General features: G+C 36.4%; 1 protein-coding gene across 1 annotated transcript in view; it reads right to left on the reverse strand.

The window, feature by feature from the left end:
* Positions 1-20469, reverse strand: part of LOC149278704 (A disintegrin and metalloproteinase with thrombospondin motifs 9-like) — a 63625-nt gene that overhangs the window by 5839 nt on the left and 37317 nt on the right. The window contains exons 25-30 of the mRNA XM_089501864.1: positions 19884-20051; positions 19495-19782; positions 19047-19208; positions 18694-18870; positions 7784-7951; positions 5019-5192 (exon numbers count right to left, since the gene is read on the reverse strand). Of these exons, the coding sequence (XP_089357990.1) occupies positions 5019-5192; positions 7784-7951; positions 18694-18870; positions 19047-19208; positions 19495-19782; positions 19884-20051 (1137 nt within the window). The remainder of the gene's footprint in view (positions 1-5018; positions 5193-7783; positions 7952-18693; positions 18871-19046; positions 19209-19494; positions 19783-19883; positions 20052-20469) is intronic.

Here is a 20469-nt window from a genome sequence, read left to right on the forward strand (position 1 = left end):
TATTGACCTCAAGAGGGTCCAAGGGGAAGAGTGACCTCACAAAGTTCTATGTACACATTTAGATTTAAAAACACTGATTACAATTCTGACCCACATAATCAATCAACCTAATTACTGCCTGTTTTGTATACTAAATCATTTCATTTTTTTTAATACTATTTAATAAAAAAATAAAAAACAGCAAGAACACTTGGAAACTTCAAGGACTGCAAAGTATATTTATTATTATTTATTGTTTTATATAGCACCAGCAAATCCGTAGCGCTGTACAATATATTTGCAACATATCAGTGTCAACATAAATCCAATTCACAGGGTTGTCCACCTGGTGGCAGATCCTACCTTCTAATCAACATCGAGACACAGAGGGTCGTTACCAATGGGTCATGGATTCCCATCAGACTAAATGACGTACAGTTCAATTATAAAAACACGACAACCAACTCCCAACTTCCCAATACGAAGGAGTGAAATTCCAGTGCCGATAAAAAACATTATTTATGGTGGCAAGAAGTGTAAAACCTGCTAAATCCACATAATTCATGCTGGGTCTCAAAACAGCTAAAGGAAGATTAGAAGTCTTCATCGCTTTGCCTTCCCAGCCCACCCCTTTTGGTCCTCTAATGACCCCAAAATCTCATAAACCAATACTAAACAAATGGTCTCCGTCTGTGATGGATATTTGCTTGAATCTGTAGCAAGAAATCCCATTAATCTTTCGAATAACGTACTTTTACATTTCAGATGATGGAATTAAGACATTGCTCTACAAGGCTGATCTCCTATAGCGCTAAAATGGTAAACAATCTTAAAACACAGAAAAATTTAAACTTCTGTTACGTGAACCCCATACTTACCGGGGTTACCCTAAAAAAGTGGTTAAGAGAAGACTCTGGTGCAGCTAAATTCCAATGTCCACTCTGAAAGCCATGATTTGGTCGTCGGGCTGAGGAGAGAGAGGACACTGGAATTAGCGCACGCTGCAATATATTCTGGGAGTTTAGATTAAAAACACTTTAATCGGGTTCATAAAATGAATCTAGATTATCTTTGCCGTAAAGGTTAAAAAAAACGAAATAAATACTAAGTGTCTTAATTCATTTATCAGAAAACGGGTTTAAAGCGGTCAAAGCGGTCAAGAGTGATCCATGAGTGTAGGGTGGTAGAACCTCAATACCTTTCAGATCTGAAGATCTCATCGAGAAGACACAAAGGACCATTATTTAGCAAAAGAAACTGGATCCATTCAGGTGCCAGTTGGGGGCAAAGACAACCCCGAAAGAACCTGGCTGTCTAATCAACACCAGAGGGCCAGAATCTAACACTAGAGGGTCAAAGTCTTAGATGGAATATAAGGAAGGTTTATTTTACTGAGAGGGTGGTGGATTAATGGAACTGCCTCTCAGAAGAAGAGGTATTTAAGCATGCGTGGGATAGGCATATGGCTCCTGAATCTAAGATAAGACCAACGACTGATTTACAGCAGGAAAAACAGGCGACGAGATGAACCGAATGGGGCAGATCTGCCAGCAAATTCAATGTTCCAGAGTTTCACTTAGTACATTCTGATTAGCCTTCTGCCTCGTCTACTATTCCAAATCTTTTGCTGTCACCAAAAATGTGGATTCTGCTAACAGCAACCGACAGAAAATGTGTGTTTGTTCAGAAAACGACTAGTTTACCACTTATCCCACAGAAATTGTCTCACAGTTACTTTGAAACTGAAACAAAGAAAAATAGTGTGTGTAAATTCTAGAACGCTGTGATTTATTAACAGGGATCAGGACAGAGTCAAACAAGCTGTACTCTTCATTAAGAACCTTCAGAGAGAGCACACGATGTAATGTTTGAAATAATTCGATGGCACCTAATCTTAACCCATTTAGCCCGGAAAGCTATGGGGGGGGGCATCGACCTCATTGCCTGGAAGGTGTTAAACAATTTATCCTGCTGACCATGTGGTTGGAAGCAGTTAATAGATTTTCGTATGTTCCCTAAATTTTCGAGGCAAAATTACTTGGCAGAGGTTTTAAAGATGAGATGTGCAAAAAAACATGAGGATTAATTATCCCCGACAAACCTTAAAGGCACTGTTCTACTTAGACTAAAAATTAAAAATGTTAACCAAATTAATCCTATCATAATTGTTCCTCCAAAGGAAGGAAGAGGGAGCTCTTTCAGCTTCCAAGGCAGCAAGCCTGCTTTTGCGTCACATGACAATTAAGTGTTCCTGGCAAAATTGTTAATGTAAGGAAATGTTTCTTAGAAAGTTTTGTGCCTTCAGTAGTGATAGGAATGATGTTTCTAATGATAACTTGTTGCATTAGGACTTAATTCTTCGCCTTACACGATCTTTCGTGTCTAGCTGAAGTATGGTCTTCTAGCCACTAGGGGGCAGGGTTGTTTGAGGAGTAGAGAGAAGACTTCTCCCCAACAGTGTAGAACATAAGGGAACATGCTATATCCGACCGCTGCTCATGGTCTGTATCTAAGATATATTTAATGAAGTGAAAGTGTTTGTTTTAGAATGTTTAATTCATTTTTGTCTGATGAGACACTTTATCAAACGTTAATTTTACTCAGTTTGCTAAACAGTATAAAGGGCAAGTTGAGTTGTCCAGGTGTTTTGAAGGAACCTGCTGAGATATTGGTAAGGTGGAACCTCCTTTATTAGAATAGTCTTAATAGAATGAACAATATTTCCGCTGCATTCTAAATTGGTGTCTGTTTTAACCATGAAACTCTCGGATCTATCACATCTGCTTTTTGGGTATCAAGCAATGTTGATAAATCCATGAAATATTGATGAAATCTGGGTGTGTTTAGTCACTGCTCTTTATCACTGGTACTAAACCCTTTTTTTTTTTTGTAATTATAAGGAAATGTCTTAACGTTAGCTCTGCGCCTGCTTATCTTCTGCTTTTGACCTATAACTTATGTAAAGGCGAAAAACAAACAAGAAAAATCTGCTTGTATCTTACTTTTTTGAAGATGTCAGATTCTTTGGCAAATCCCCCGTAGATAAGATATATATGCATATGTTCTCAGCGTGTTAACCTTTAACTGTATTGCAACATATCTTTTTGATAATGAATTTGGGAAGCTGAATTTGAGTTTGCCCCGGCATATGGTTAATCCCAAATATCAAGCCAAAAAGTTCCATGAGTTTTGTTTTTTTTTTGTGTGTCTTGTATGTACATTTTGTATTTAATGGGATCGGTTTCCGGAACAATCTCTTCAGCATTGCGAGTTCCAAGATTTAAAGTGGGCAAACAATGACACATACATTTTGATAACAAATTAACTTTTTGTGTTCTTTCCTTTAAGTCAACAGTCTGTTTCATCACCATTTACACACATGCACACACGCTTATGTATCGTACCTACCATTTAAACTTATAGGTGCACAAGTCAACTCAACTCTACATCGCTTGTGTAAAAAGACACCCCCTACACAGTCTATACATTAAAGCACAATTTGTATGTCTCTCCATGCAGCCTTACAATTGCATTGCCAAAAAAAGTTGGATTCCAACAGCTTTAGAAATGGTAAATTATTAGAATTTTTATGTCCTTATCTGGAATGATTGACACTTTAACAACCTTAGACTGCAAAGTAGATTCAGGGAACCTTTAGACATTTTAGATCCGGATGACTTTTGCAGGGGAACTATGATCAGCGGAAGACAAAGTGTCTGCTCAAGGACATTATTGTCTACAACCAAGGTCTTAAAAACCACGCTCTCCGTGTAGAGGAACTTATGACAGGTTTTCCCACCTGCGATCACAAACTTTGTAGAGTAGATGCTATAGCATGGAATGAGGTGAGGTACGGCCAAGACACGACCAGCCCAGATTATTGATGCTCTTTAGGACACGTTAAAACAACCTTAAAATGTAAGGAGAGCAGAAGCTTTTGCTCATAAATCTCCCCTTACGATGAGGTGGGTCAAGCCGGGTCTTGGGTCGACCTCACATCAGCTCACCTGGTTTTAAAGGAACAACAGTAATCCTAACTCTGACTAATTTAAAAACACATAAATTCCATCACTTTTTAAAATTATCCTTTTCTTTTTCAGTATTTCTAAACCTGATCAGCAGAGGCCACAAGAACAGACGAACAACTTAAAATATAAATTGATATCCAGCTTTATGTGTACAGAAAGAATATTGTATCTAAAGGGGACCGTCACATCTTTTAGGATAACATAAATAATTTTATTAAAACTACAGCTTCTGCCTTTAGTTTGCCAATAAAATTGCTTCGGAGAGTTTAGAAGTTATTAATTAACCAAATGGAAGCTGTGATTAAAATATATTAAAGGACATATAAATGGTATTAGAAATGTTCCCATTATTTAAATTCATGTCTCTCCTTTCTCTTCCTACCATTATTAGAACGGCTAATTGGGAAGGATAACTGAATGGGGAGCAAAAATCATTCAAATCCAGGGAACAAGAAGTTAATTAATTAATTAGTTATTTACTTTAAGGTGTAAGATTTGGGTAAAGTGACAATTTTCACTGCAATTTCCTTCAACTCTGCAGAAAAAAAAAGAAGAAATTCTACACAACCCGATTAACCCTTTCATTGACCTTCATCTGTTCTCTTAATGAAGACATTTTTTTAATTATAAGGAATGTATATATTGTGTGGATTTTTATTGCACGAAATAGAATTTTCTACCAAGATTTCATAATCTATAGGCGGCTCGTTGTTTCATGCTCAGGCATGTTTAAAAAAAAAAAAAAAAAAAAAGGGTGGCTTTACTTTGGCAGGCTGTCGGATGGACTTAAAAAAAAAAAATCACCGTCGGTCATCTGATTTGTATCAGGAGCAGACTGCAACCCTGCGGAGAGTAAACTGGCCATCTGACAAAAATCTGCGCACGTACTCAGCCTAGCAGCTCACACCTCACCGGAGTAACGCGATCCCTTCCAGCGTCACGACGAGCGTCTTACTTGTATGTTTTGAATATTATCAGAACTGCCCGCCCCGAATGTCTTCTCCTACTTACGTCTTGCCATTCTTCTGCTTTCCAAGCATAAGCCGGACAATCCGCTGTTTGGCAGTACTGCTCGGATGCTGGTCTCTTGGAAAGATTACACGCGGAGTCTGCGGATGCTTTCTGAGGACCAAGGAGGCAGTGGACATCTCTCTGTTGAGTTCCTCTGCCGCAGGTAACCGAGCACTGAGACGAAGAATGGAAAAGCGTAAGTTTGTTTTCTTTTTCATTTAATTTAAAAAGCCAGTCTCGACATTAAATTGATTATTTTCAGAAAAAAAGTTGGTCGTCAGATCTTAGTCTCAGAATCTAAATTAACTTTTTTTGTCCAATTCATACCAGTTGTCAGTTATTTGAGTTTATCCATTACCACTAAAAATTACCTACCGGGGGATATAAAACTACATTTTAGAAAAAAATCTTCTTCATTCAACTACTCAGGACCTTCATGTCATCATCACGTGGTAACCAAGAGGTTAAAAAAAAAACAACTTGAGAATTTTACATTTTTAAAATGCATTTTGTTTAGTGACACATTTGTTCCAGAAAACAATTATTATATGTTATTGTTTAAGTTATTTTAATTTATTGCTTGGCAAAACACTCTTATTGGAAGAGGGGCCGCGGCGTGACATTTGCGTTTCTTCAACTATAAAAAGATTTCTTGCTATGCTTAGCTCCCTGCAGCACCCAAAGGGTTAACAACAGCCCTATTATAATCCAGTGAAAACTCCAACTGGAGACGTTAACATAAGCAATTATTATGTTACGAATTTGGGGAGACCAAAAAAAAACCCCAAACATAATTCTATAATTCTAAATAATTTTAAATAAAACGAATAGCTAAAAATGTATTTAACTGATGACCCTCTCCCTGTAAAATGCAGTAATATTTTATATTATTATATATTTTTGTTTTATTATTATTATTATTTTTTAATAGTAAATAAAATCCTCACAGGGCGAGACATCAATGTAAAATGCAGTAAAATTATATATTATATATATATATATATATATTTACATTTTTTTGTACAGTAGAAAAAAAAAACAACAGGGAGAAGCACTGATGTACAAATGATGCTCCTGCTATATGCGGGAAATACATTGTCTGTATAAACTAACTATTTGCTCAGATCTGCCCAGTGCCAAAGTGCTCAGAGGTTGCTGTCTAGTCTGTGTTTATCTTGGCAGTGCCACACTGAGGTGCCATCTTTTGTTAAGCACTTTCTGCAACATAAACATTACATGCGCATGGAAACAAGTGGCAAATATCATGTGAAAACCGACAGGGACACAAACCTAGCACAGCAAAAAGCCATGAGTATCCAGTTCAGGCTGTGTTTTCCACAGTATACATATGTATCCAATAGACGACTACAAGTCTAAGTATCCTTACTGGTAGCAGTAGGGTGTAAAGAGCTGGAGAGACGAGAGTAACCAAACTTCCATGACCCAGTGAAACGACATCTCAACTTTGCTATGGGATGCTATCTCTACATAGTTTGTGTCTTTTATACAGGTTCCAGAGACAAAGTTCCTAATAAGTAACTTAAAAACTGTATCCAGAATATATTTGTTTAAAATATTTCTAAGGTATATTATCAATGTCGTAATTATTGTTATTACGTTGCAAGAATGAAGTCCTCTGTCTCACCTGTGTGCCAGGACTTGGGGAAAGGGTAACCTAGTAATTGTACTCAAGGAACTTGTTCATCAATGTTCATAACATGGAGCCATCGTCATGGAAACCAACGAAAATCTTCCTCGACTACATTCTTTTATTAAGCGAGGCTGTTCTCATCAATAAGGCTTGAGTCGCGGATACACTGTGCATATCACAGCCATAATTATCTCTAACTTAAATTAGGTCATAACTTCCCTTTAATTAGAATACCCAAAATGAAATATCTTTATCGCAAATCTTACAGAATGTAACAAAAAATTTATCATCCGACAGATATCATCTGTTTTCTTTTAACGAGGTCCATCTGTAATGGTGATTTCCCTGATAAATTAACTATTGTAACTGAGAACTGAGATATTGTTCCAAATTAAAATGTTTTGTCTGATTAGTTCTACTGTCAACTTTTCACCTTGTAGAAGGGTGGAAAAAATTCTCAAGGGGGCATTTAGACGCAATTGCCAAGAGTTCTGTAAAGTGTGAATAAAGGAAGACGTCTCTAAGATAATACCGCGTCTCAGGACAATTTGTTGCAATTTTGTGCAAAACAAATAAATAAAAAGGTTCAAACATAGAGATCATAGTATGAGATTTCCACTTGAACCAGACGGACGAAGCCGCTTAGTGATGCAAGCTTCAGTGCCCCATTAATGGTACTTTACTGAAAAAAGTGTCCAACATAATATATATCACCAGTCAAGAGCTAAAAATCAGGAATTCTACATACATATATTTAATTGACAGCTTAAAGCCATTGGTTATGGGGATTTGGAAGAACTTCTGCCATAGTTACTTTTCCAGGTCAGATCAAATTAATAACATTGACCCCTTTGCAGAATTAACCCACAGTAGGAGCTCTGAATTCCCCAAGGACCTATCCCACTACCATGTTGTCCTTGGGTTACTTTCTTTTAATGCCTCAATCTAAAATATATTAAATGAATAACAGGGTTAGTTAGAAGAGGTAAGTCTCAAAAAGTTCCCCAAAAAATTAAACTTTTACAGTAAATTTCAAAAAAATATCTGTCAAAAATGCATAAAGTTATCTCTACAAACACAGTGCTGAGAATGAAGCATTAGACGGGAGTCTTACCTTCCCCCACTCTCCGGTTTTCCACTTGGGACACCGGCCGCCCCTGCACTTTTTCTGTATATTTGGTTTGGCAAGATGTTTACAGTATTCATGGCCAATATTGGTTCCATCTTTCGTCACACAATACACAGCCCTTGTTTTAACACCACGTCCGCAAGAGACAGAACACTGTAATGTAATATAATATCATTATTAATTGACCTTGGATGATTTTTTTTAGCAAAAACATTACAGATTATCCCTAGTTTTATATGAGATTAATTAGTTTTTATATTAATTTAAATAGGAATTAATAAACTGAGCTGTGTTATTTTTTGTTACACTGTATACCGCCATCTTGCTGCCCCACCACATGGTTTAAATAACTGCCTCGCCCTAAGATATTTGGGTTACTAGCTTTACAGAGGGCCTGATCAGCCTGAAACAATCTTTGGCACAAGAGGCTCCTGCATACTCTGCGAAAACAATGCAGCTAGAGTACAGGAAGTAAGTAACAACTTCCTGTTTGGGCTGACAGTAGAATTCTACTGTAAAGTTCACCCAGGAATAATGTGAAGTAAAGGTAAATTTGCATGAAATGTTGGCTTTTTGAACTGTAACATACACATTAAAATAACTTAGAACATGAGAATAATAACACACAAGACTTGAGGGATGGATTAAATTATTCCTTTACCTCGGATATATTGATGGGACAAGGTGAAGCTAGCTTCACCTAGATGAAATAATATTTATACACCCAACCAACTTTCTTATTTTACTGGTCATTAAAAAGCATTAATTTTACATTTAAAAAACCACTATATTTTTGTAGCTTAGAGCTAAGGTGATATAACTGAACCTTTCAAAAGAGGTTCAACGAACACTTTCCATTCTGACCCATTCTGGCATGCAGGCATGTAACAAGTTCACTTTGATTCGTGATTAGACTCTTCTAAAAAGGTTTTGGAATCAAAAGAGTTGTGTATCGTGACTGATATTAAACATGACAGCTTACTTGTAGAATAGGCCTCTTGCTCAGCGTGATACATAAACTTTCGACATAAATTTACAATTTGTAACATGAATATGTTAAGCGCCGCTGTTTCCGAAATGTGTTAGCAACTGCAAATGTATTCTAATTAATTTTAAGATTAATACGGTGACATTTTTTCAATTGGAATGTCTTTTTTTTTTTTTTAAGTCTCCTTCTCCGCCCCTCGAAATTGGCGCGCATTCTGACAGCCGGGCCTTTATTACTAAAAGAATGTTATTTTTTATGGTCAGTAAACCCTATCCTTTGATAGACAAATTCAGTGTTTCCCAAAGATTAAAATTAATTGGATATGTCAGAGCAGTCATATGAACACTGTTCTCGGCTTGTCTAAGTATTCATTAAATATATTGTCAAGTGACGCGAAAAGAGACAATTAAAAATCAAACCCAATAAAGATCTCTCATGACTTTGCTGAGAGTGAGATCGGCCCTCTCTGCTCGGATAGTCACAGTTGCAACTTTTCGCGCTGTGTGGTCACATTTTTCACAAGTACAATTTTAGAATTTTATAAAAATACAAATGAACAATTCTAAAACAAATTTGAAAGGTTTGAAATTTGAAAGATTTGCCCAAAAACACAAAAACAATGAACTAAATACAACCAATAAAGTATCACAAATTATCTAAATTGTCGTCCAGCAGTCGTTATGTTTTTTTAAATATTTGATTGAGGTTTAAAACCATTTTGAGGCATCACAAGAAGTAGAGTTCACTTTACGTTTCAAGTCCTTTGTGGCAAAACATGGCGGAAAATGGGACTTTCCACACCAAGGAGTTTTTGAGAACGTTTCCGTGGCCCATTATGACATTGGTGCCCCTAGGCATGCCATGTTACAGTAAATAAATAGAATATTTGGATGTGCAGTGATACTAGCGAGTGAATATTTGTGGTTCCCTTGATGCGTTTGTAGGCATTGGTGGTCCAGTGGTAGTTACGACCAAAATGTTGACAAAATAATGTGATATACTGGTAATTACCAAAAAGGGGCGTTTAAAATGCCACCAGATGTCTTAATTTGAGAAAATAAGAAACTTTTAGTCACTTAAACTTTTGTAGACCATTTTCAATACTCTAATGGTAAATATAAAGTCATTTTGTTATGAAAGATACAAGTAAAACGTATTAATTGCCAATAATATCACAGCAGGTAGACTCAGAACGCCAACTTGTCCAGATACAGTAGTTTGGGGTTCTTTCCAAGGGTACAAGTTCCCATGTTATCTATTGATTGTCTGATACGTTGGTCCTTCCAGCAGTCAAAGAGCTGCTTATTTTAGATCTTCGGTGTGTATTGGGCATTAAACATTTTTAGCATAGTTCATTAACAAGGTTTATTTGAGTCTCAAGCCATATCTAGTGAGGATTACTATCTTCTTCCGGTACAAGATGAATCTAATTGCACATTTTTGTGCCCTGGTCCTTATTTATCCTTTGGCTTAACACAATCTGTTTCTACTCTAACTAATCTGTTACTTCCTTTCTCATCTAGAGCTTAAGTACATATAAACACAAGTGGAAGTGAATACAGGTCAGCGGGGGTGCCAATGCCATTCCACACTTTAAATCCAAAGAACGGCTATGAAGTCATGTTAATGATTGCAAACAGATGGCAAAAGAGCAGCGCATGGTTACTTGCTTAAAGTTGGGCGCAGGCTTTAACTTGAGACCAAATTGACCAGACTCAATACAATTAGGTGTTATAACTTAATAAGGTGTTAACCCAAATTAATGCAACATATCATTATGGTACCCCTAACTCTCATACCTACATAAATTATTGTGAGTGACCTCTCTATGACCACAGAAGGAAAATAAAGGAGATGTTGAGGACCTACACATTTACATTTTTAAAATATGGTGAACCAAAAAGGGATGGCTCAACGTCCGGGGAGACGAAGACAAATTCCAAGACAACTCTTCCACAACTCTTAAACAATACAACTGGAAATTAAATGCTTACTTCCAAATAACAAGACATTTTGTTTTTTTTTCAGGAATGAAGATCTAAATCTTAAACGTAAGTAAGAACAACTTTATGGCGGTTTAGCAACATGGACATTGTGACACACAACTCTTTCTTGCTTGTCATCTAAACATTAATTTAATAGAAGATATTAATAGTCCTTATATTTACACCATCCACGTTGATTGAAACACTAAAGCGTTCTTACGGTAACCATTGTTCCTTAAGTAGATTTTCCTGGAAATTCTATTACTTTCCTACCCCACGCCTGGAAAATATTCAAGTATAATAATCCTCTATGAATTTATAGAAACTACAATCACCATTAACGGCATCCAAAAAGTGGATTCCACAAGTTGTCCCTCTTTTTGTACATTTTTAATAAATATGACACACGGCAAAAACCAACTAAACGTTCATTAGCAGCCAACTTCACCCTAATGCTGTTAATTGTGTATATTGTATAAAGTGATTTATATATTATCTTTTAAATATGGTGTGAAATATTCCAAAATTATCAAAATCCATTATTTGGGTGTTTAAGAGTTTTGGAAATCGTTTTCCCATACTTTAGCGCAGGTAAGCCCGGGGGGGGGTAGCTCTTTAGTAAGTCGCTACAGTATTACCCACAGGAACTGGAAGGTCACCAGCTACTTTAAAAAAAACCTGTGAAGCATGAAGGAACCGAAGATTTTCTTCTTCTTCCCAAAACTTTAAGGAAGCATATCCAATGCCTCAGCAAAAATGGCGAAATAAGTCTAATTATGCATTTGGCTGAACAAACATGCAAAAGTTACGGGATTTATAGATTCTGGCCTTAAATATTTTTTTATGAACTTGCTACAGAGTGTCAAAAGGTGCCTTCTTGGGAAGTATGATTTATGGGATAATTACTTATAGCTATTTGTCACAGATGAAAAAAGTGCGTAAAAAGGGATTTTTTTGTGTGAAAGAGCTGCTTGGTTAAATAAAAATTCTACATCTGCTACCGGTAAAATGAGAAAAGGGAATGTTTGCTTGTAGAATAATAATCAGTTGGTAGTATCTACTTGGATACAAAACTTACATTAAATGTTATGACCTAATGAACTACATAAAAGGATACACATACGGTACAAATGAGAGAAAAATGAGAAAAATCAGCGAATAATATTATTGATATTGTGTTTTAATGAAATTATGTTGTTTTGCTGTTGACATAAACTTAAAATAACTGTTCTGCCTTTTACCCCTTTACAGGCTGCGGATGCACGCTAAGGACTTCTTCCTTGATATGGTCAACTTTTTGTGAAAAGTAAAAACTAGCTGTAATCTGATTTTGGGGCCAAAAATAGCTTACTAGGGGCCAATAAAAACATACAACATAGGTGCTTTGACATGATGGTAAACCAGACTTGGATTTGGGGATCTGATTTGAGTGATTTTATTGGTGCATGTAATTATATGGCTGCTCATTTTTTTGTTTTTCGGTTAAGGAGGATTTATCACCAAATATTCCTGTGCACGATGATAACTATCCGGACTATGTCCTCAATAGCAATAAAGATTCTTCCTATTATAAAATTCTATGTTGAGGGATCTAGGTAACTATGATATCATACTGGAGGGTAACCCAAACACAAAAGCATCCATAGTATCATTCTAGGGCATATACCCAGCTCTTCTCCTTTGCCTGATGTCAACACCAACAACAAACCACACAAGAGAAGACACATTAACAGTCAACCAGGAGAGAAGAACTCCTTCTGTTAGGTTGGGTTTTTTTTTGTTCCAAGCATCTGAGAAGAGTAGTTTAGGTGGAAATGTCTAATTAAATATATGTGAAGAGATTCTTCACTTGTTTAAACTTTATGGATTACTGGTGAATTGAGTAGATGACGCAGACTCTCCATAATGATAGGGGAAAGTTTAGAACAGTCATAAAACAGCTGTTAATTTCCAATAAGACGTCCAAAAGAGGAGAAGACCTCCTCTACACTATGTCTCCTCTAATGGTTACACAAGCAATAATGTGAAAATTATAACTCTCACAGGAAGGAGACTTTTCCATCATAGGAAATTGGAATGGAAGGATACTGATATTATTTTGAAAAGTATTATGTGTTATGAAAGGTAAGTGAATAAAATACTTTACAAATAAACAATATGCATGAAAAAAACATTTTGCTTCACTTATAAGCAAAGTACATTTACTAATTCATGGCACTATGGATAGGCAAGAGTTGATAGGTTTAAAAGGTTAACTACACAAACAAGGGACTAACACAGCGAAACTGGATACAATCAGTGTTTTGGCAACTGTTGCAATTTAACTGACAGGTTCTTGGAAATCCAATATTTCCTACGAGGGCTGCTTTGTATGGTGGACGCCACTATTTTAGGGATGGTTTTCCTTTAATGAAAGGGCCACCTGCGCTTATGAGGGATACTGAAAACCTTCACTGCTGGAGGTCCCAGGAACCACAAAATGTTTTTACTTTAATCAATGTATGGAAAAAAACGTCCCTGTGTTCTCTTATATATGTATCAGTCCGTCTAATGAGATGAGGCCAACAGGACGAGTGAATAAAAATGAAGGACAACAGAGCAAGGAAGAGATGAAGGGGCCAGAAAGGGACAAGCTAAAAACATCTAAAGGGACCGAAGCGATGAGAATGTGAAAATGTCAAGTTGAAAAGAGTGGACTCTTTTGTGACCCTCTTTTCCCTTAATCAGAGGTCTTTCAATAGACCACAATGGTTGGGCTTCATGAAACAGAGATTCAAGCCATCGTGTGATCACCATACAGTGCTATGGGTCACTGCTTCGCGAAGCCTGGGTTGGAGAGGACTTGTGGAGTTACCAACAAAATTAAATCATTAATACTATGCATTTTAAAGGCATTTAAAGAGATATAAGCATCTAAAATCAATAGCATATACAGATCACAACTATTAAACACGTTGGAAGAACAGTCTCGTATTTTTTACCGAAATGTAAACCTAAATGCCTTGGACCACAAGCAGAAAAATGGTAGCCATTAGAATCAACGGACTTAGTGTATGTACTTAAAACAAAAATATGCAAGTCTCCTTCCCTCCTCTATAGCAAACTATTGCTTTATGTGAGGAACAGAATAGTTTGTTGTTAAGTGCCTCCCATATGCTGGTAATGGCACCCTAAATGTGTCACAAGTAGCCGTGTCGGAACCAAAGAAATGGTATCATTGGGTTCCTTGCCCTGGGCAACTTCAATCTTTCTATACATAAACACATGAATCCATGGTGTTAGCACACGTTGTGTGGAGATGACTTTAGAGTTACTGTGCCATTGGCATGGACGGTGTCCCAGTGGGATCAATTCTGAATGCCTGAGAGGCAAAGTGGACATTATTGCCCCTTTAAGTCAGTCAACTTAAATGTTTCATTTCACCTACAAATCAAGCAAAAAAGATCCCACATGTTTTGGACCGTTTATCAATAGACAATCCCGGTGGCTCATGAAGATACGTATTTCCCCAAATAAAGTGTTATCTGATACAGTAAAGAAGGCTAATATTGTACCAGCTTCACGCCAAAACAAAATACCTCAAGCCTAGTCAGGCAGCAACAGTGAAACATGGATTCTTTACGCCTAGTAAAAAGAATCCCGCAGTGTCTACGCCGTGGAAGAAGCACAACTTAGGATCCAGAACACAAATATTTAGGATTTCAATTACGGAACGGAAACCAACCGATGCCACGTACTGAGGTAGGTCCTCTAATGAAAAATCTGTTACATATGCCAGAATTACCTAAATATTAATGGATCAAGAAGAAAAAAACCTTTATTCTGTTCTAAACTGAAAAGCATCCCAGACAACAATCCAACTTGTTATTGGGTGTCGATCTTGACCCTCTCAGCCAATAGGAACAAGTCGAAGTAGCCAGAAACACATAAGAAATCTTATAGGTCATAACGTTACATCGCGCAGAAGTTAGTAAAGCGAAGGTTCACTCAAAATATTCTCTAATTTATTCCCTCTTCGGGAATCCCTCTTCCCTCTTTAAGGGGGAAACCATTTTATACAGAGATGAAGATGAACTCTGCTGCCAAATTTTATTCCTACAACAATCTATCGAGATAACAGGTATACCGAGACAACCAAGCTGCCGAATGGAACGGTATTTATTAGTAAATATTAATAAACCTGTAAAAAGGACCTTAACAGGAAGGGTGAGCTCTGTACATCCAGCAGCATGGATCCCACTTCCTGTTCTACCTCACGGGGTCCTGATATGTACAGATATGACATAATGACCCCATGATCTGCTATGTGAAGAGGCAAAGGAGGCCTGGCCGCCACTAAACCGCCATCCTGGCCTCAGCCATGCAAGCTTTGCTCTACTTCACACGTCAACAGACATTTTCCTAACATTTGCCCAAACGTTTAGTGTCTATTTTTACTCTAACCGTTCAAACACCCTATAATGTCTGTTTCATAGCCAAAATTAACCCTGGCAGCGACTGGTTTCTGCATACATACCCCGTATATATATATATATATATATATATATATATATATATATAATGCTTTACTTCCACATACTCTGTTTAGTGATGTCATTCTACGTGTTCTCATTTTACGTATGAGAGTATGTCGTTTCATGAGTTGTTCATGTAAAGGGTTTGTTTATTTATTTTTTATTTTAAATGAACCTTTTCAATTAACAGTTGGCTCATGTCAGTAAAAAAAAACCCAACAGTTTTTCAAATGGAATATTGGCCAATCACCCAAGAAGGAAAACTTTAACATCTTAATAGTATTCGGCGGTAATGTAGGCTATGTATGGTCATTGAATTGGTTTTTCTGCTTACAAAGACTAATATTATTCCTAAAAAAATCTGTTTTTGTGGACTTTATTCATACCCTTCACTCAACTGAATTTCTAATAACAAATATAAAAAATGTATATTAATAAAAATGCATAAACTATCAATGATACCAGTGTAACTCCTTGACTTCATACATCGTGACCCTTACTAGAGATTCATCACAGATCTAACCAGAATATATCCACAAAAATACCCAATATAATTCACTCAGTAACCTCAAGGAAACAAGTAACAGGTGGCGTTAGAGTCTGCTCCTCTTTAATGGTTACCGCTTAATGCCGAACACTGCAAAGGCAGGGAGTATTTATATAAAATTAAATTACAATACTGGAAAAATAAATACATTTTATTACAATGCATTTTAAACATGGCAGAGATGACTCCATCAATATTGGGTCAATAATATCGATCGACATATCAATTAATATAGTCTGTTTTGCCTTGACGCTGGGATTTGCGGCATATAGATACGATAAATGCATGGGATAGACATACGGCTCCTGAATCTGAGACGAGACCAACGACTGATTAAAGTTTGAGTCTTTAGAGCAGGAAAAACGGGCAGACTAGACGGGGGCCGAATGGGGCCGATCTGCAGGGAACTTTTAGATTTCTGTGATTTTACTAATCTTACTAATTGTGCACCATCGGATATCGCAGAGCACCAGGATATGACATCATACCTTTGAGCTCGGAATTAGGTAGCTGGTGCAACGAGGCTGCATGGGGGCCACAAAGGAGCCCCATTATTATTAAAGAAGGTCCTGATAACTGACAATAAGGATATTGGATGGTTATTATTCACAAAACACCTTTTCGTTTTGTATCTTTTATGTAAGATTAGTATAAAAATTCCCATCGTATTTTGATCGTATGTAACCTTTATTATTTACCGCACATTCATTAAGAGATTCTACAGACTAATAAAACATGACTAAAAATGTCACTAACATAGTTATTATATGAAATATCTAGATAAATATTTCATAAATTAATACTGATGCATTTACAACAACGGTTCATTTTTTAAGGAGGGGAGAGAGAGAGTATCGCTCCCTTTTATCAATTCAATTCTCATTGCTTTTTCAACTTTTACAGTATTTTTATACAGGGAAAAAAAAGTGGAAAAAAGGGTGACATCAGCAACATGATCGAAAACGCAAAAGCCAAATGCAACGGGAATTGTTATATATATATATATATATATATATATATATATATATATATATATATATTTATATATATATATGGCAAAACATGTCAGATGATTCCTAATTGCTATTTTCTACTCTTGGAAAAAAATCTAGAGATTTAATCAGCTACAGTATTTTTAAGAATTTTCATCTTGGGCCAGAAAATTCAGAAAAAAAAAATTTGGAGATGGGGTTGTGTACAAATCTTGTAGTTTTATGAAAAACTGATTCATCAATTTAAACTTTGTATCCAAGTCTAAGCTTTGCCCATTCTATGCTAGAAAAAAAAAATCTTAAAATTGGCCTCTGGATACTTATTTTGGTTAATTAGTTGAGTAATTTCTGGGTTTGACCTTTTTAAGACATATTTTTTTTATTTTTTTTTAAGCTTGTCACACTGTACAATAGAGAAAAGGCTATGTTAAAAGCACCAACAAACAATTTATAAAGTGATCTCCTTCACAATTATATACATAAACCATTCTAAATCGTGATAATGTTGCGCTTAATTCTATAAGGTCGATCCCCTAATTGAGATATATATCAAATTATACAGATTTTAAAAGGCGTCCAAAGTTGATGTTTCCGTAAACTTTCAAGCATACGCAACGCAACAACATTTCTAGTGTTTCCCCAAAATATCATGCATTGATTAGCGAGTTCACATATTCTAATCACATATTCAATGAGGAAAAATGCACCTTGTATTAAACATATATATAAAAAAACAGTCCCTGGTGTGCTATAGCACCACGCTAATCAAAATATGTACAATAAGACTGAGGTACAATCAGGACATTCAAATGGTTTCAGGATGTGATTGGAAGCATTTGCAATATCATTTTTTTAAACCATGTTTAAACAGGAATCCAAATATATTACAAATAACTTTATATATGTATAAAGTGCTTCAAAACCAGATTATATATATATTTATATCTCAAGCTCTGTGCGTCTGAAATATACAAATTAGGTTTGGCACCAAGTTACGACATTTACAGGACATTTACGGAAATTATGTACAATCCCAAAGTTTATTTAAGACCTGGTTGTATTTCACTGTAAAAAACAAAACAAAAAAACCCCACTTTTGAGTGAATGAATGAGGTTAACTTAGCACCGATAGGAAACTGCTAAAAAAAATGTATACAGTTAAAAAAATTCCAAAATAAACACAAATATTTAATGTAAAACGGTCATGATTGATGATCAAGATATTTTCTCCTTACTGACCCTTGAAAGTCTAATCGGGGTGGGGGCAGAAATGTCATCTATAGATATTGTTCTTCTTCAAGGAACAGTTGAAAGATACATAGTTACACTAATAGAAACATGATCCTCTTATAAATAATATGTTTGTGTTTTTGTAACATATAATAAATTATACGTCATACGAAAAGCTTAAATATTTTGTATCGAGGGTTCAAATGAACTTGGTTGCTAACTGGTAACAGGGCGTTCTAATTTTCTTGCGCTGTAGAACCCATTGTATCTCATTGAGGTACAAATATTTATCTGTAATGTGTTTGAAAAGAAGTATTTAACCCCAAAGAAATCAGCAGCTGTAGCCAAATAACTCATGGTAAGTTCCACTAATGAAACCAATGTCCTGAACAATATAAAATAAATATAAAATCTTTTTAGCATGTTTTTTCCCCCAATTTGTTTCACCAGAATTCTATGTATAATGTTATCTTCGGTCATATATCTGCTATAAACTGATCATTGTGGTTAAACCATCACTATATGGTTAAAAAAAAACAAAATAAATAAATTAAATGCTTTTTAAGACCTTGACCCGACCAATTAATAATGGGAAATTTTTCTATCAAGTATCAAGTGTAGAAATATTTATGGTCGTACCGCGCTCCATGGACCAGAATTCCACCCGGAATCTAGAGGGCAGCTATGTATGTTGCATTGTTCTCGGTCTGGGGGTTTCTCGAGGACCTCACAGCTTAGATCATTAAATCTTTCACCATTAGGCCTCTGACACACAACGAGTCTAGTCCTTGTTCCCGTTCCACATTTTTTAGAACACTAGAAGAAGAGGAGAATAAAAAATCATTTACCCATACGGCGATCGGATATGCAACGCTGATGACTATTTGGTAACTGTGTTTTTCCTGATATTATTATAATTATTATGAGTTGATGAGTTATAGTAACAGTGCTTCTCGTTGTAATAAACTAAAAGGATCAAAAAACACGCTCACCTCTCCCCACTGGCCGTAGACCCATTGAGGGCATGGTCCAGATTCACAGGACTGCAGTTCCACCGGTTTACTTCTTTCTTCGCAGTTACTTGAAGGATAGCCATTGTGATCTTGGCACACAACAACACGCCGCTGGAATCCCCCTGCGCACGTGCTAGAACACTGAAAAAAAGGGGCATTCATCTATTATTAAATACAATTTCTTAAATCTCAATAGAAGATGATATCAATAGAACGATGGACCTTAATGAACCTTCTTTGTCCCACAGTATGGCTGCAAATTAAGCATGCCTTTGTTACCCAGTTAGTATTAATTAAATCTGGCTCGTCAATATATTAATCTTATATATTAATCTTAAACAGTCTATCATGGATAGAAAAAAAATAAACTATTATTATGGATCAATGTCTATTCTAATCCAAGTTATTAATAATTATAAGCACTTACCGCTCCCCAAGGTCCAGATCTCCACTGGTTACCGCTGTGTGAAGGACCGTTATTTCTGTTAAGAATGACTGGAGATTGATTTGATCTTACTCTGGGGTCCAAGTTTGGAAAAGGATGAACGGCTTTGCCAAAATCGTGGTTTATATAATGACACGGGGACATGGAGCATTCCTGGTCAGTCGCAGGAATGTCATCTGGGTCACATTCGCTACGGTCAACTGCCTGACCATGGAAATCGACACAGGTGACTTGTCTCATCGCTTTGCCTTGTCCACAAGTTACTGAACACTAAGGGGAACAATAAAAACACATTATTAGATTATATCTCTCACACATGGATCGGTTTCATAATTAAATTATTTAAATGGATAAATCAGCTGTGCACTTACAGAACTCCACTCAAGAGCTTTCCACTGGCCGCAGGGTCTCACTGAGCACATTTCGGTGGCTGATGGCTTAGGAAGATGAGAACAGGCGGCCTCATCAGCCACTGAGCCCTGGTCGTCTCGACAGCTCACATATCTCATCCTGGTCCCTTTACCACAAGTCGCTGAACACTGGAAAACATTGAGAAGATTATGATGATGGAGATGGTGCAGCACTCATGCAGGAACTGTCCCAACGCATTTCTCGGACTGCTATGCCCCCATGCCGCCATCATAGACACCAAAATGGGTGCCAAGAAAGGGTTGTTTTCAAATGCTGGTGAACTTCAAACACAAAATCTTCGAAAAGATAAAAAATGAAGGTATTGTTACCCTGAAGACCCCCTTACGGTTGTATAGTTGTGTCGTTGATATTGTTTCATCATCATCAATATCAATATAGAGCAAACCACATTCAGAAGCTTACAAATGGCCATGATACTGAACGGTTAAAATAAAATAACTTGGAATCTTTATTTCACAAAATCAACTATTCACTAAACGTGAATCAACTAGAAATAGAGTCTTTTGGGTAGTCAGATTGATGAAC

Source organism: Sceloporus occidentalis, unplaced genomic scaffold, assembly GCF_023333645.1.
Source record: "Sceloporus occidentalis isolate IW3139 unplaced genomic scaffold, rSceOcc1.0.p SCAF_183, whole genome shotgun sequence".
Lineage (NCBI taxonomy): Eukaryota > Metazoa > Chordata > Lepidosauria > Squamata > Phrynosomatidae > Sceloporus > Sceloporus occidentalis.